Source organism: Falco punctatus (genome assembly GCF_963210335.1).
Source record: "Falco punctatus genome assembly, chromosome: 6".
Classification (NCBI taxonomy): domain Eukaryota; kingdom Metazoa; phylum Chordata; class Aves; order Falconiformes; family Falconidae; genus Falco; species Falco punctatus.
Window position 1 is genome coordinate 72971053 of NC_137585.1, and position 18563 is coordinate 72989615.

Genomic DNA, 18563 nt, shown 5'->3' on the forward strand with positions numbered 1-18563 from the left:
TGATTATTGATGTCAGAAAGCATTAACTTCACCTGCAATATTGTAATCTCAAGTGCTTTAGTTCAGATTTGGCTTGACATTGATTTCTGATCTTATTTAGATGAGTGGCTTCATTTATTTTAAGTCTTCTGCTTTGGAATTGGAAAACCACTAGAAGAGTAAAATTTCTTTGTGGAGAATCAGCCTGATTCTTCCTTCACTCATTTAATTAAACAATAGGGATAAAGGTTGTCTTGAATCATAAAGGATGATTGTTGCTGTAGTTGTTAACAGATAGAGAAACTCTTTAAAGCCCTGTCTTCTAAATATATAGAAGGTGATAATAAATTTTTTCTATTTGATTTCTTTTTAGCCAACATGACAGCCTTGTGTTGGATATGAGTCATCTTGTTAGAAAAACTGATTAAGAAGGTCTGAAATAGAATTACTGTTCATGTGCATAAAGCAGAAATGGCTTGAAACCAATTAGACAAGCACACAAAATATGTAATTTTCTGTTTATTGTTTAATTAAAGTTCAGTTTTGTAATCTACAGCTGGATTAGAAAAAAAATATCTGGCATTTTAGGTTGTGGGTAATGGTTAATAGTGGAAGACAACATTTGAGGTGGTATTTTGAATTGTGGTCCAGTGTATAATAATATCACCATTTTCAAAGATTGTGCTTATTGCTGATTGTGTTAGATTATGTGTAAATTTAGGCCAGTAATTTATATGAAGAGTGCTTTGGTAAGTCTCACCATGTCAGCAGACCTCTAATAAACCCTTTTTCCTTATGAATATGACTCATCTACTGCCTCAGATAACAAAAGTGAAACTGGATCCAGAGAGCAGCTAAGGAATACATCAGACCAGGTCTATGTTGAGTATGGGGGGCCAGTTACAAACATACTCTTTGTCTGTGACCTTATATGCTTCAGATGTCCTCATTAACAGACCAGATTGCCATCACGTGGCACAGCAGATGCCAGAGTAGGAAAGAGGCTGTGACTCTGCAGTGTAAATAAATGATACAAACCTACACTGCGGATCAGCATGAAATGAAATCTTGCTGTTGGTCACCGTAAAAAAATATCTGTGTAAGTATTAAAAATCTGGTTACACTTATACTGAGGATGATGTTATTTACATAATGGAATAGAGCACTGCACAGGAAAACAGTTCTTATTTGAGGTAGGGAAATAGGAGTTATTATAGAAACGTGCTACAGTGTTAGCAATCAAAAGATTTTTAAAAGCAAAAAAAATTACTTGTAAGAGGAGATATTAAACCTTGTGGTTACAATTTAAATCATCAAAATTAGGTATGTTTTTAGTTTAGTCTAAGACATTGTTTCACAGTTGTGACCGTCTTATCTGCGTGATGCTTGGTTGCTGGCTGGGGTTTAACCACGACACAAAAAAATATGCCAGATCACCAGATCAAAGCCAGATCATCTTTTATGCTGACAATTATTATGAATGTCCACTTGTAAGAAAGGTCATATAGCAAATCCTCTGAAGAGTTACATGTAAAAAGGTAGTCAGTCCCTGTGAACCCCTCCCATGTCCCACTGGGGGAATGGAAATAAAGACAAAGAAAAGCAAATTCACATGTGTTTATATGGGGGTTATGGTCTTGCTATCATTAGCGCTCCCACGCTCGTTTTTTGGCTACTGACTTTCCAGTTTGCGAGTGTCGCTTGTTGAAATCACACCCCCTTGAGCCAAATCGGGTGATCTTTTTATACAATAGGGTAACAGGAAACTAATGAATAGTGTAATTCATGGGTATTTGGGTAATTAATTACCAAGAATTACTATGAAAATGTAACATACTCCATGCGAGTAAAGCCAGTAGAATCAAGGTGGAAAAAATTCTAATTCGGTTTAACACACAAATGTAACAGCTTACTGAGGTGAAAATGGATTTCTTTAAAACTTTGTCAGTCTGTATTAAAGCTGTAGTAAAATAACAGTATCAGTCCTCCATTGGCACTTCCGACACCTTATTCTAGTCATACTGAATCTTTTCCTCATATTTCTCTCTTGCAATTTATGTGTAATTCATAATCATCCACAGAATAACAATATGTGTATTTCAGATACATAAATGAAAACCATGTTTGAAACTGCTTTTACACTTACTCCTTGTGGCTTTTACAGTGTTTATGCCAGAACAGGGTTGGATATTTGGATCATATTTTGAAATCAGGATTAGAAGTTCATTGTATTTTTTTACCTCATTCTATTTAAGCTTGATATTGGTATTTTCTTCCTAGGTATTTATATTCTTAAAATGACCTAAAAAATCCATAGATTTGGTATTTTAGAAAGCTTTGCGAGGCTATTTATATCTAATAACTCTAAGCTTACACATTTTTTAATAGCTTAATATATCAGGGGGTAGTCAAGTATTATTTTAAAGACAAAATACTTAAAGGAGAGTAAGAAGCACAAAAAAAAGTTTATTTCATTGTATTGAATATAATTGTAATTAGGCCATTAGCTGACAGAATTCTGTGCTGTCTAGGAGGAGATAAAGATATGACATATGCTCACAAAAATGAAGGCTGGAAGATGAATAGGCCTTCTAGGGAGTTGATCTTTACAGATCAGATAAAGATTCTTCAGCTCTCTTGCAGTTCGTGCTACATCAAAGGCTGTCTTTCAGAGATAGGAGGATGCACTTGGAACCTGGAGACAAGACCTTCGAAAATTGATAGTTTTGAGATTGACTGGCAGCTGGGCTTTGGGTTTTTAGTTGTTGGTTTACATTTCCTTTTTTTTTTTCCCCCTGTGGTTTTTGGTTTTTTTTTTTTTTTTTGGTGTCATCTTTTGTAATCCCTTTAAAAATTAAAGAAAAGTTGATAGGCTGGTGAAGTAAATAACACTTGCATCTCATCTATCTTTCCCAATAGCTATTTTGCTTTAAAGGTAATCATTCTCTGAAAGATTTAAGGAAATATAGTAGAAGATAACTATTGACTTCTTTGAAAGTTTGAATAAAAATCTTATTTTTGGGCAGTGGCTGTCTTTCAAGAGATGATTGTTTTTTTATTGATGAGCTAAGTATTCTAAAAATAATGCATCCTGCACGCTATTTAGAAAATAGCAAGGGAGAGAAAAGTTCTCATTCACTAAAAAAAGTTAAAATAAAATTAAAAATAAGGTAGAAATAATTGTTTAATCTAGGAACATTCATTAAACAAATGCTTGTTTAATCACTGTGTTCAAGCACCTTAAATTTGATGTCAGCTACTGTGTTATTCGCACTGGCTAAATCTGGCATCATCCCTTTTGGTCTCTTACTTAGAAGCACCATCTCACAGCTGCCGGGCATCCTCCAAAAGCATAAGAGATGCTACTACGTTTTGTTAGCTTTTGCAGTGCTTTCTTTCTGGTCATGGTTTTTCAATTTATGTACTATTTTAGAGTAATTTGAGTTTCGTTGCCATAGTCTGAGAATCCTTGTTCTCCAACAGGTTGTTCGGTGTAGGGCTTTTTAAGTACCTTCAAGTAAGCCAGAATGTTTCTGTTACATGTTAGCTTTGTTCCTTTTCCCCTTTTTATTGATGACTCTTTTTTCATCCTCTCTATGTAAAAATATGATGTTAAGCAGAGCTTCATTCAGGGTCTGGGAACATCTCACACCTTTTGTCCTCACAGCATGCATATAGAGACATGGAGTAAGAAATTGTTAAAACCCAAATGCAGAAATATGATTGTGCATGTTTGTTTTAGAACCATTTCTGCTTGTTTTCCTACATTTAAAAAAAAAAAAAATCCCAACATTTTAGTATTTTCTAGAGAAACCTGTAGAGAACCACCATGGATCATGGTGTTAAAGAGGGTGTTACCTTATTAAACCCTCATTGTAACGAGAGGGAAAATGGGAAGTGCCAGGTGTCAGCCTGCTGTTGTGTTACTCCTCTTGGCCTTCTCCAGAGGCTCTTCCATCAAAACAGGGAAGGCAAGACCTGACGTTTGCATACCTCAAAAGGAAGCAGGCATGATTTCTTTGAGAAAAATGAAAAATTAGTCTCCTCTTGTGTCAAAATAAAGGGCATAGGTAATGACTTGGCTTCACAATCTAGATATTTTTGAGCCAGGAGTTTCGACTTCTTACTCTGGCTCATAACAAGGCTCTCTCTGTGAAAGGGTGAATGTCTCAGTTATTAGACTCCATGTTGTAGCAACAAGGTTCTCCTTGCATAGAAATCAAACACTTCTCAGAACACCTTAGATTCACAATATAGTTTTTTTTCCTTAAATTTAGTACTCTTCCCTTATCTTTCCTAAAAACATAAGTTGTTACATAGGAGAGAATGATACTGGTTTGTGCATGCAGACTTACTATGAGTCAACCCATATATTTTAAAATACCCACTTCTTGAAAATTGAGGCCTTGCATTATCCATGCCCTTGTGGTAGCCTGCACATAAACATTGATAAAGTCTTCTGCTGGAGGTGAGCAGGGTAGCCTGAATACTGTAGTAGAATGGTCTTTGGGAAATGCCTCTCTATGTTTTTTGCACATGTAACTTACATAGATGTCCATCACAGGATTGTTTTGTTGAAGTAATAGAATGTAAAAATACAATATTTATCCCCATTTTGAGAGATCAAATGACTTATTCTTGTGACCACTCAACTTACAGATTTATTTTAGTCCTGGCGAACAGCTACTACACTGACTATGAGTAATTTGTGTAGCATTTATAGGAATCGTTGATGAAAGATGATCTGTTTCAGGGAAAACAATGCTGGGTTGATATTAAGTTGGCTAGGCTTTAATTCTATCTCTGACATAGGATACTAGGAAATAAATTCTAAATATACATTCCAGCTAAACTTTTGGATACATTCCAGCTAAAGTTTTGGATCCAATTTGGAAAATTGATCTAATAACTGATGCAAAAATTAAATTGATTGTTATGCAGTACAGCAAACTGCAGAGATTCTTCAGTTAAGCAGTCAAAAAGACATCCAAAAGGTGTCTCAGCCTGTTGCTGGAGCCAGTGTGTATAGGCGTAGCTCGTGGTCATGTGTACTTCCAATGAGGTGTCGGGGTTTAGTTTTTTGGAGTCAAGGAACAGCCATTTTCTCATTGTTCATTACGGTATCTCTGTTGCTGGTTGTTTGTGCTTTTGTATGGGCTTCGTTACCTTTAGCAGAGGTACATGTACCCCAAATGACAACTTCTCATTTTGGAAACTACTTCAAGGTATAAAGAGCTGTAGAAATGAAATGTAGTGTTATTTTAGCAAGTTACTTAGACAGTTAAGATGGATTCTAACTTAAACCTGACTGAAAAATTTATCAAGGAGGGTAAGAGTACAGTATCTCTGTGGTGGGAAATACTCTTTTCCCTCCCACCCCATCTGAAACAAAAAAAACCACAACCCAAACATCAAACCCCAAACAACTATATTGGTTTTATTTGCTTTTAGTGTTTATGCTTTATAGTGTGAATTAGCTGAGGAATCTACCACTTTTTCATGGAACTGGGGAATTTGAAGTGCAGCTGCAGTTCTTTCAATGCAAAATTCCTAGTAATGTTAATGCTCTTTATATTTCTTTTCATAATCCATTTATCAGCTTGTGCATTTGGGTTCTACTGTCTTTTGTGGAAAACAATTGCAGTTCTCTGGGTACCTTAAGGCAATGAAGGAGACTGTGAAGGAAATCCAAGCACAGTGTTGACTGCAGCTGTTTGCATGTGTAGTAAGTGTCATATTTTGCTTTGCTACAGACTGGTGAAACATCACTTAATTGGCTTGAACTCACCAGAGGATATGTAAATTTATATGCAGGACTGGCTATATTGAGTGAGGAAATTAGACAGACAGAATTGTTCTAGGAAATTACCAGAAAACTCAAAATACTGTAGGTTTCTGAGGAGTTTGTCCAGTGCAGTCAAGGGAGAGATGTACTGTGCTTTTTCACAGTGTAGTGCATCAAATTAATTTTTCTTCTGTACATGTGGTACTTGCCTACTCTGGAGGGTACCTCCAGCTGGCAATGCCTGTAAGATGTTAGTAGCTTTGTGTTAGCTAAAACTCATGGGCATTGACCATAAGACAAGTGTGTGGGGACACTTATTTTCTGGCAGCAGAGCACACAGGTTTGTTGGTGTTTTTTGTTTATAGAGAATGATTGCAAATGTAAAAGGAAAAGATCCTAAGTTTTGCTTTGTAAAATTTATCATCCTGATAGTTGTTAGAGAGGGGAGAGGGACTGCTGTCATGGGATAAGGTAACATAGGGGTTGCTATCCTGGATGTGGCTGGGGTGAGGTTCTGGCAGCACCGTCTCTGTGATTCCAGCTCATGTGAACTTTCTGGTCATACTCCTGCTGGTTGTTAGTGAGAACTAACAGTTGACTCATCTGAAAATATGACTTAGACTACCAGTTCATTTTTTGTAGAATTGGTCTGGATATTAAAAGGATCATCAGGTTCACTGTGCACATATCGTTACACAGTAAACCGTTTTCATCCCTAGTTATCTGGTAGATATTTCCAGACTCTTTCTGTTATAAAAGGACTGTGAATCTCCAGAAACTGTTGCTAAATTTTCTGTTGGGCTATATAATAATTTAGTTTGGAGGGTGGGCACTCAACAATTAGAACATGGCTGTGTCCACATGAACTACAAATATTTGTATAAGGTAGCTGCCTCTTCAGAGTGGGCTTGCTTGCTTTCAGGATGGTTGCTTACTTCCAGGGCTGTGGCACTGGGGATGTGGCGTGCAGCTCAACTGGAGAGCCTGCATTACACTCGGCAATTTTGATGTGCAAACTTGTAATAAACTTCTCATAAGCATGTACAAATAGATTTTTTTTTGAAGGCTTATGATTTTATATAAGGAGGGACATGTCACCAACCCAGTGGATGTGTCTGTACAAGATTTTGATTTGAAACAGCATCATTCCTGTGCACTGTGCTTTGCTTCCCATGGGGCTAAGTGGACAAAACGGATTTCTTTCAAATTTAATTTAAACAAGAAAAATTCCCTCTAGGAGCATGTCTGTTACTGTGCAACTGCTGATGTGTATTCAGTCCATGGGACCAGACTACAGCTGGTCCGAATTACTGAGTTTTATGGGTCCCTAATAATCACAGGGGATGCCAGTACTTCCTGTAAGTGAGGCTAAATAATTTAATGGAGAAATAAATGTCCATAATACTGGGTTTTAAGATTCTAATAAATACTTGTCATTGGATGGTAATGCATATAAGGCAAGGTGATATATGTAAAGAAAAAGTCTTTTCAGAAGGATATTGGTGGATTTTGAACTTAATTAGAACTTCTTAAACGACATTGGAATGAGCATTGAGTTTTCTAATGCATGATTAGAGTACTTAAATAAGCAATAATAAACAGAATAGCACTTTTGAAATGAGAGGGCACATATTTACTGAAATACACATATTTTCAGTAAAACAAATTTCAGAAAAACAAAGTGCAAAAAAGCATAGCTATATAGAAACTTATACAGAGAAAACATGTATATGAAGAAACTAAAAAAAGAAAGACTTTGCTATATGAAGAATCAGTGAAGACTAAACTGTATGTCCTCTGTCTCTTTGGTTTTCAGCGCCTTGCTAAAGAAGCAGAAAAGTACCAAGCATCACATCAGTGGAGGGATGAATTTGGGGTAAGTTTCAGTTTTTCTCCTTTTAACCTTGTATTTTTTCTCTTTGAAATGTTAACTACTTTCTTACAAACATGTTTATATAGCCATGACAGAAGGAGTCATTGACTATGAATGGGCATCTTATTTTATTGAGTAAACAGAGTCACAGTCCAGGTGTCTAGAGAATAAAGTGGACTTTTCACTTCAGAAGCTCATAGGCAGCTTTAGAGAACTGTGACGTGGCTCTGAGGTGTGCACAAGACCATCTGTTTGTTTTGACATACAAGGAATGATTACAGAGAAGACCTCTAAGTGATGGTTACTATCAGTTAAAAGTGTGTGAAACACAGAATCGTAGAAAATATTTTTATAAGTTGTTTTTTTTCCTGATGTGGTAGAAAAAAGCAGGAAAAAGCTTAATAGAGAAGGATTTGGTTTTCTACATGCTATATTGGGAGTCATAGACTATTTTTTTAATCCCTTTCTATACTTAATAATTGCATCTCTTCAGTATTCTAGTACTACTGAGAGAGGCCCTAGCTTGGTCAAACACTAAATTGTCTTCTTCAGTCATTTCAAACTTACTGAATAACAAGTGTGATGATTGTAAAACGTACATTAATTCTTTATTACCGATGAAGCCAAATTAATATAGTGCGGCATGATTATAAGACTGTTAATTTTAGGCTACAGTTCCCTGCTAAGGGTCAAAGTCATTTTTTATGCCTTCATTTCCTGTTCCTTCAGAAATAAAAGCAGATGGTGCTTTTATGCGATGCTGCTACAAACCTAGACTGTATTTACACATTGACTAGTATCACAGTGGCACACATTTAAATACACAATGCTTTTCTATAATGTCTTTTCTGATCCAATGTTCCTCAGACACTTGGAGATCTGAAAACAAACAGACAAAAAAAAACACCCTAAGGTCAGGCAAAATAATTCAGATAAGAGTGACTGACTTTTAGGGGTGCAATGAGGGTCTGGACATAGCCTGAATGCTTTTAAGCATGCTCTCTGCACAGGCACACCTTCATTAGAATGAAAGTATTAACCCAGTAAAACACAGATTGCATATTCCATAGGGATACAATACTGAGAATGCTACAGAGACCTTTTCTGATAATGTGTCTCTGTTTTGAATAGAACACAAAACCTGCAGGTTTGATGGACTCAATGCAGAAAAGTGTGAATACAATCAGATGCTCTAATCGTTTTGCTTCTTACTGTACACAACCAGCATGACATCAACAACACTGTCAACAGCTTTTGGTTTTCTCTTTACCCTTTACTTGCAGTAGAAGTCAGTCTTACCAGAGAGGCTTCTGGTCTTATCAGAATTCATTGCCAAGGAGAGATCTCAAAGTAATTTTGAAATGTGATTTTATAATAATGTTGTGGCTTAGGTAAAGACTATGGTCAGAATAAAATAAAAAATGCAGTTGGATTTATAATAAAGTAACTGCAAACTGAGCTTGTGCTTTCTGTTTTGAATTTGAATGAGAACAGTGTGCACCATATAATAACCTTGACATTAGGTTATGCAATTAAATTTCAAATAAATGTATTAAGCCTCTTATAATTTAATTTGTTCCATTTTTGCCAGAAGTAATCTTTCTTCTCTTCTGGCCTACTTTTTAGAAAATGCCTGCTCAAATTAGTTTGCACACATATCTTTCTGATAAACTTAATTTTCACTGGAAGATTCATTCTCGTAATGGCTGTGATGGAAAACAGAAGATATACTATAAAACTTTCTGCAGATGGTGGTTCTTAAAGTACTTCTGATAGCATTATGAACAGTGGACATCATGCTGTATGAGGTTCATTTCTCATCCAGGATTAGATTTGGGGAGATAAAAGCCCTTCCAGCAGCATTGCACATGAGTCACTGTAGAAAGAAACTCTCTGGGACAATCTATTTCTGCTTCTAATGAGCTCTCAATCAGCAATGTCATTGACAGTCAGATTGCAGCTGAACAATGACCTATGTATGGACTTTAAAGAAGAAAATATCACAACCATTGCTTTCTGGGGAAGTATATATGGGCTGACTTCAGTGGAATGAATCCAAAAGTGAAAGGGCAAAGAGGGATGGCCATAATACCAAGGTCTATACAGAACTAGAAGGTATATGTCAATCAAGACTGCCAAAGTGCTTCTTCTAGCACCTTATTCAAAATATTAGTGTTTATTGCACAGTTCACAGCAAAAAAAGTGTGTAAGCTTTAAAGATTTTTTAAAAGTTTATTTGTATGTTAATGTTGCAGTATAATAAAAGTTCAGCATCCTCAGATAGGTCTTTTGAAATTAGCTAGTACAGGGAAAAACCTTTGAAGATTGAGATTTGGTCCCACAGCCCCGCTTTTGTTATCTCGGCTAATGATTTCATGTAAAGACTGTCAAATTGTCTAAAGGAGAGAATTTGCTTGCCTTTTAGAAAAAAAGTTGAGACTAAACCATTGATAGAAACAGAAATCCACATCTGCTACAATCCCTGTTCCCTACTGTTTGTTGTTGATTGAGAGTAATTTTCTTCCAATGTTTCCAGTGCTGTAGTATATTAAATTCCAGCTAGTTCAAGAAGTCAAAGCAAAGAAAAACAAAAGTAATAATTTAAGTTTGGTCTTTTTGGTAAATCATAGATTCGTAGAGTCATAGAATGGTTGGAGGGGACCTTAAAGACCATCTAGTTCCACCCCCCCTGCCAGGGGCAGGGACACCTTCCACTAGACCAGATTTCTCAAAGCTCCATCCAACCTGGCCTTGAACACTTCCAGGGATGGGACATCCACAGATTCTCTGGGCAACCTGTGCCAGTGTCTTTCCACCCTCACAATAAAGAATTTCTTCCTAATATTTAATCTAAATCTACCCTCTTTCAGTTTAAAACCTTACCCCTTGTCCTACACTCATCTTTTCTGTAGGCTCCCTTTAAGTATTGGATGGCTGCTATAAGGTCTCCCAAGAGCCTTCTCTTCTCCAGGCTGAAGAACCCCAACTGTCTCTGCCTGTCTTCATAGCAGAGGTACTCCAACCCTCTGATCATCTTTGTGGCCCTTCTCTGGGCCTGCTCCAAGAGGCCCATGTCTTTCTTGTGCTGAGGGCTCTGGAACTGGACATAGTACACCGGGTGGGGTCTCAGCAGAGTGGAGTAGAGAGGCCAAATCACCTCCCTTGACCTGCTGGCCATGCTGCTTGTGACGCAGCATGGGATATGTTTGGCTTTCTGGGCTATGATTACATATTGCCAGCTAATGTCCAGCTTTTTCTTCACCAGTACCCCAAAGTCCTTCTCCACAGGGCTGCTCTCAATCCACTCATTGCCCAGCCTGCATCCATGTTTGGGATTGCCCCAACCCAGGTGTGGGAATTTTCACTTGACCTTGTTAAACCTGATGAGGTTCTTACAGGCCCACCTATCTAACCTGCCAAGGTCCCTCTGGCTGGTGTCTCATCCCCCTGTAGTATCAACCGCACTACTTAGCTTGGTGTCATCCACAATCTTTCTGAGGGTGCACTCAATCCCACTGTCTGTGTTCCTGACAAATGTGAATTAATACTGGTCCCAATACATACCCTTGAGGGACATCACTCACCACTGGTGTCAACCCAGACATTGAGCCATTGACTATAACTCTTTAGGTGTGACCATCCAGCCAATTCCTTATCTGCTGAGCGGTCCATCTGTGGCTCACCATTTTAGAGACAGGGATATTGTGTGGGACAGTATCAAAAGCTTTGCAGAAGTCCGGATAGATGCTGTTAGTCACTCTTCCCTTCTCCACCGATGCTATAACCCCATCATAGAAGGCTACCAAATTTGCCAGGCACAATTTGCCCTTAATGAAGCCATGTCAGCTGTCTTGAATCACCTCCCTGTCCTCCATGTTCCTTAGCATAGTTTCCAGGAGGATCTGCTCCATGATCTTGCCAGGATCAACAGTTAAAGGAATCTTTACCAAAGTTTAAGAATTACTAAATTTTATTTTGGTTTTATCTGAGATAATCTGTTCATGTTTACCAAAAGCAAAAATAGCTGTGCTAATAGAAATCTCAGACTGATATTAATATGAACCTGGGAAGCTGTGACCCAGCAACTTACTGAATAGTGAATATCTGGTGTTAAAGTATTTTCATATTTCTATCCTGCTGTTACCTTGCATAACTTTCTAAAAACACAGATTGACACTGGGGGCTATATATATTCTTGTTATTAATAAATGAACACTTCTCAGGTGTATATTGAATGTCTCAAGAGCAAAAATAAAAAGCTAAAATGAGTTAAGAGCATGTATTTTGCATATTTACCATTAGTTTTCAGCTGACAGAATTAAAGATCATAATGGATTTTGGTATTTTACATTGATAATTAAATATCAAAATAATTTTGGCAATACTCATTAATTTACTAAACAGTGCAAAATTATTCAAAGGAATATTAATTAAGAATAATAAATAATACTGAGTATCTTCTGAATTTAAAAGGAAAAAAATAAATACTGGATTGTAACATGTTGTTTCCTGATTAAGCACAAAGTCAATTGAAATATCTGAACTGCAGTTTACATCTACAGCCCTAAAATAATACTTACCTGATAGAAAACTAGTAAGTCTTTAGAGAATATTTGTGAAGTTTATGAAGGCAAGTCCGAAGCACTTAGCTTCAGGCAAATAAAGAAATGCCGTTCTCTGCTCCCTGCTCCAACGATATTGCCTAATTCCCTAGCTGCATGTACAGGTGGAGAAATAAAATCTACTTAAATGCTTTTAGATTAATACATTTACAAATCAGAGATACAAACCAATATTTCTAAATGAAACAGCCTTGTCTGTTTGAATTTTCTTGTATGCTGCAGAATGAAAGGGGGTTGGTTTTGACACTTGTGATGGTCCAATTATTTTTCTGGCATAGAGATGCATGAAAAATATTCTACAAGGATCGGAAGGAGGGGAGAATTCTGTATGAAATAATTGCTGTTATTCCCCAAATGGTTCTTTTACAATTACATTTGATACTACATTTGATTGCCTTGCAATGGTTGGTTAACTAATGCAATTTTGTTTCCAGTTGGGTTGCAATATTAATTGTACTTACACATGTATAAACATAAGGAATATCTCATCTGTATTTTAATAAGAGAAATCTTTATGGATGGCCTATTAGCATCCACTTACTTATATGAAGACTGATATTCAGACTTTTAGGGATTAATTATCACATTGAAGTGCTACATGAAAAATACTTTCAATATGCCTTATCTTTTAACTGATAGTGCCATTTCATATTCTGTGTAAATGATGATTTTCTGAGTCCTGGTATTTCTGAGACAGCATTTGCTGTGATGGTAATGTGTAGGCTGGTGTTTAAGTATCAACTGGGTTTAAAAGTAAAGACAAAAGGTCATGGAAATGTTAGTTTGGATTTATGATTTTTTTTTCTAGTAAAAATATTGACTGCATAAAACTGTAGTGAAAAGTTGCACAGCAAAGAAATGGAAGATAAAAACGATAACAGATAAAACAAGTCTGGCATCACAGGATCTGAGCTAAGAGGTGACCTGCAAGAGCAGAGCGTAGTAGACATCTCTCTGTGCTTGATGTGTCTTGCAGATTGAAGATTTTCAGGACTGTCTGTAATTTATTGTAGTTGTCATAACAACACTAAAACATTTCATCTTAAAAGCCTCAAGTGGAAAACAAACAGAACACCAAACTTTCAGCTTTAATACTTCTTCATTCTAAAGAGGCAGTTTAGTAAACATACTTTGTCTCTTGAAAGAGGGGAAAACTCTGTGGAGAAAAACTAGAATACTTTTTCTCTCAGGCTATCAGAGAGAGGATACAGCTCTTTTATGGCTTGTACCTCTGATAGTCCTCTTGGATGCAAAGAGCCTCAATGGGAAATGAAACTGTTTATATTTGGCTCCAGACCTGGGGTACAGGGAACTGGTCCCTGCAGGCACAAAGTGTGTGTGCAATCCTTTCCCAGTAAAGTCAGATATACTTCATAATTTTGTGGAATTTTTAACAATACTAAACATGGGCAAAGTGTCATAGCTGTCTGTGTCTTCGCAGAATGCTCTAATCCAAAACCCAATGAAATATATCTTCCATTGATTTTGATTCATTTTGGGTAAGGCCTCACACTTCTGAAGCCTCTGTGATTTGGAAAAAAGTATGCAAATGATTGATTTAAATTGACAGGCAGATGGTGAAGGTTTTAGGGAGGATAATTTTTTATTCTCTGAAGGGCTGTGTGCACGTTCTCTTCTGTGACATATAGCTTTAATTTGTGTATAATTTAAATTAAATGTGGTCCATCTCACTGAAAGGGTTGAAGTCACCTTTTTTTCCTGTCAGTGATTGTTTGCACTTTGGCATCTTTCTATTCAGAGGACAGAGCTCCGTGTGCACTGGGAGTGGTAGGAAGGTGAGGTGCAGAGGAAATAAGAATGAATCCGATTTGCTGAAACTGGGTAGTTTTAGGGGTTGTTCTAATGTTTATTTGGTGCTTATCAAATCACTCGAACCTTTTAGAGTCATAAAAAATGCACTGTGAGTATTGCAGGAACAGGCATTTCTGCAAGTTTTTCAATAGTGCTTTCTCAAAACGAGATGGGAGATACTGCAGTTACATCATTTAAAGCACTCTCACCGTACTTTCCTAGGATCTCCATAATTAAAAAGAAGAGATTCATCTTAATGTAGGTATTTACTGTGAACATACCCATGCTGAAGACTGGAGACATGTGACATAGGCATTACTAGATGAGTGCAGGATTTGTCTGTCATTCACTGCCAGGAAATTCCCTGACACTGCCCACTTGTTTTTCCACAGCATCCTGTCCATAATATTCAAATTCTTATTTTCCCAAAGTCTCTATGATGCATTCTGGTTTCAAAATTTCTAGGAGGCACTAGTTAGATATGAGAAATATGTCTTAAAGGCAAAAATAAAACTAGTTTATTAGAAAACTTTCTAAGGGTAATGCCTCTTGCTAGCTTGCCTGGAATTTTAGAACTTCCTAGGCTCTCTGGAAATCATTGACTTCCTTCAAAATCTGGATTGCCATTGGAGAGCTTTTCCATACCTTTGTTCCATTATATAAGATCTAATGTGATCTTGTATAAGGATAACCCCACTATAAGTGTTAGTGTGATTCATCATTTGAACACATTTGTAATCACAGTTTTAATCCTTGATTTATTTATTTTTTTACACTTTAGTAATTTTAAACCAATTAGGAAGTTGATACCGAAGCTTTACAATTGTAATTGAGATTATATATAAGCAGGGATTTAAAATGTGTAACTGTAGAGGAGCTACCTTTTCTGCTGTGTCTTGGTCTTTAGATTTTGGTTATTTATCATCTTTTAATATGCTTACACTGAGTATAGGAGTATAACTTTATAACATAAATCTCTGCAAGGATCTCATCTGGGCAGTGAAGTGCTTCCTTCATAGGGAACTTGCCAAAAAAGCTTTTAGAGTAAAGTGAACACCTTCAATCATTGTTGAATCTTTCAAGCATTCCATTTTATCTGAAAAATCAAATATGTTAAAAGACATCTAATACACTTTTTACTTATTGACCAGGCAACTCATTTAAAAAACAAATGTGCAGCTTCAGAAAAAGGTGTAGTGGGAAGGAGCTGGGAAAGAAAAAAAGAAAGGAAGGTGTGATTTCTCATCATTAAGGCACCATACATATGCGTTATCACCTTCATTTTGAATGAGTCTTTAATGTGCTTTCTGAACAAAGATCTTATTAAAAGCAAGATGTACTATTGTACTCAATTTATTAACACCCTGTAGGTTCTTTATTTTGCAATAGAGAAGTGTTAAGAAAAGCTTTCTACAGGCTGCAGTAGTACATATTTTCTGAGTTCATTGAATTCATAAAACAGATGAAGCTGACTAGTTTTTTTTTTTATTTTAGTTTTCACCTTCAGATTCAGTTGCTAATGTAAATCTGTGATAAAATTCTTTAGCAGTGCTTTACTACCTTTGGTAAATCAGTGAAATCAATTAGAAATGGACTTCAAAGATGCTGTTTATTTTGTCTGTAAGCTTTACAAAATATTTTCAGTTCCTAACTATCTATCTTTCTCCTTGATTCTTTCTTGCCAGTATAACTGATATCTAACTAGTTTCCTTTGTTTCCATCATCTCCGAGGCAAACACATTTCCCGCACTGGCCATCACATTCATATTATCCTGACCCCTTTTTACACTGAATTCAGGAAATGTGCCAATATTTTGAAAAAAAGGAATATAAACATACTTAATTCTGCTGGTCTTAAATTACTAATAAGAGGAGAGAAGGGTTTTTTTTTTTTTCTTTTAATTAAACAAAGAAAAAGATATGACTGAATATGCACAAAAAAGTTAAATCAATGGACTAAGGCAGTAACGTTCTTTTCATAATGGAGTCAGACTTCTAAAAGACTGAGAAATTCAGAAAATATTACAAAGTTTTGATTCTTATAGAAGGAATGCCATTCATATTAGCAAACCTTAGAGATTTTTTTTTTTAAAAAAGCATATTTGTCCCAAAATATTTTTTAAATGTTTCCTGTCAGAAGGGGCAAATGCTGGGAATATATAGATAGGGGCTTAGGACTACGAACATTATTGCATATTAAAAATAGAGCCTTTCTGAAATTCTAAGATGAGTGGGTTAGGTATTTGGAGATAGAGATACTTGTAATTTTCTTCACAGAATCACGGAATGCTTGGTGTTGGCAGTGACCTCTGGAGATCACCTAGTCCAAACCCCTGGTAGAGCAGGTTCGCCTAGAGCAGATTGTGCAGAACAATGTTCAGGCAGGTTTTGACTGTCCCCAGCAAAGGAGACCCCACAGCCTCTCTGGGAAGCCTGTTCATATTTTCTGTCACCCTCACAGTAAAGAAGTTCTCCCTCATATTCAGGTGGAGCTCCCTGTGCTGCAGTTTTTGCCCGTTGCCCCTTGTCCTGTCACTGGGCACCCCTGAAAAGAGCCTGGCCCCGTCCTCTTGGCACGTACCCTTAAGATATTTGTATGCATCGATAAGATCCCCTCTCAGTTTTCTTCATGCAAAACATGCCCAGCTCTCTCAGCCTTTCTTCAGAAGGGAGATGTTCCAGTCCCCTTATCATCTCCGTAGCCTTTGCTGGCCCCTCTCCAGCAGCTCCCTGTCTCTCTGGAACTGGGGAGCCCAGCACTGGACACACCACTCCAGATGAAACCTCACTAGGGAGGATCCCCTCCTTTGCCCTGCTGGCCACGCTCCTCCTGATGCCCCCCAGGGTCCCAGGGGCCTTCTTGGCCACACGGGCACACTGCTGGCCCAGCGGCAACGTGCTGCCCACAAGGCCCCCCAGGCCCTTCCCCGCAGAGCTGCCTCCCAGCAGGTCAGCCCCAGCCTGTGCTGGTGCACGGGGCTGTCCCTGCCCAGGGCCAGGACCCTACACGTGCCTTTGCTGAACTCCATGAGGTCCCTCTCCGCCATCTCTCCAGCCTGCCCAGGTCTGGCTGAATGGCAGCGCAGCCTCTGGTGCGTCAGCCGCTCCTCCCAGTTTGGTATCACCAGCAAACTCGCTGAGGGTGCCTCTGTCCCTTCATCCAGGTCACTGATGAGCAAGTTGAACAGGACTGGACCCAGCACTGACCCCCGGGGAACATCATGAGCTACAGGCCCGCAGCCAGACTCTGCGCGTTGATCTCAGCCCCCTGAGCTCTGCCGTTCAGCCAGTTCTCAACCCACCTCAGCGCCCACTCGTCCAACCCGCACTGCCTGAGCTCCCCTCCGAGGGTCTTGTGGGAGAGTGTCAAAAGCCTTGCTGAGGTCAAGGCAGAAACATCCACTGCTCTCCCCTTGTCTACCCAGGCAGGTATTCCATCACAGAAAGCTATCAGGTTGGCCAGGCATGACTTCCCCTTGGTGAATCCATTCTGACTATTACCGATAACCTTCTTTTCCTCCACATGCTTCACAATGAGCTCTGGGATTAAATGTTTATCACCTTTCCACAGATGGAGGTGAGGCTGACTGGCCTATAGTTTCCTGGGTTCTCCTTCCTGCCTTTTTTGAAGACTGCAATTACATTGGCTTTTCTCCACTCCTCAGGCACCTCTCCTGTCTGCCATGGCTTTTCAAAGATGGTGGAGAGTGTCTTAAATAACATCTGCCAGCTCCCTCAGCACTCTGGGGTGCATCCCATCGGGTTCCATGGATTTGTGGGTGTCGAGTTTGCCTAAATGATCTCTAGCTCACTCCGTTTCCTTCTGTTTTTTCTAATGACAGAAACACAGGAGTCATGAAGGCCTTGATAACTTACCTTATTCTTTTGCCACAGGATTCCTGTAAGATATTAGATGAAAATTCAGCTTGTTTTTGTCACAAATCATCATCTTTAGAAAAAAGAGCTGACATGGAAGTTTGAAAGTTTGTGTATTTAAAAGTTTGTAGGCCTCAGATGTCACATGAAATACCATGCAAATAAAGAAAAAAAAAAAAGAGAGAGACAAAGCCTAATGACTTTAGAAAATAAAAAATTACCTCATTTTCCAAACTTTATGTATTTTAAAATACACTACCAAGAAGCGATGGTCCAAGAACAGTGGCTTGTGCAGTCGTTCAAAACAGAAAACAGAAGATAGAAAAAGTTTGATGTCTGTACTATTTTCCAGTTGAAATACAATAGACATTTTAATGGGAGTTTCATTCTGCGTAGACTTTAAAATGCCTAGGCGTACTCAACAATCCTATTATTAAGAGCTGTGTTTTGCTCAAGGGATTTGGGAATTCTTATCCTTCCATCCACTGAGTAGAGTGTAATTCTCATTAGTATTTAAACAACAGGTGAAGTTGTGGCTCTTTTATGTCCTGAAAATGACGATGAGTGGCCACAAGGCAAGAGATATATATAACAGAGGAGAGAAACTCTTCAAAAT

General features: G+C 37.9%; 1 protein-coding gene across 13 annotated transcripts in view; it reads left to right on the top strand.

Moving 5' to 3' along the window:
* CACNA2D1 (calcium voltage-gated channel auxiliary subunit alpha2delta 1) overlaps positions 1 to 18563 on the top strand; it is a 434287-nt gene that overhangs the window by 190927 nt on the left and 224797 nt on the right. For all 13 annotated transcript variants that reach the window (XM_080392375.1, XM_080392376.1, XM_080392369.1 and 10 more), the window contains exon 4: positions 7581 to 7640. In XM_080392375.1, coding sequence (XP_080248501.1) covers positions 7581 to 7640 — 60 coding nt within the window. The remainder of the gene's footprint in view (positions 1 to 7580; positions 7641 to 18563) is intronic.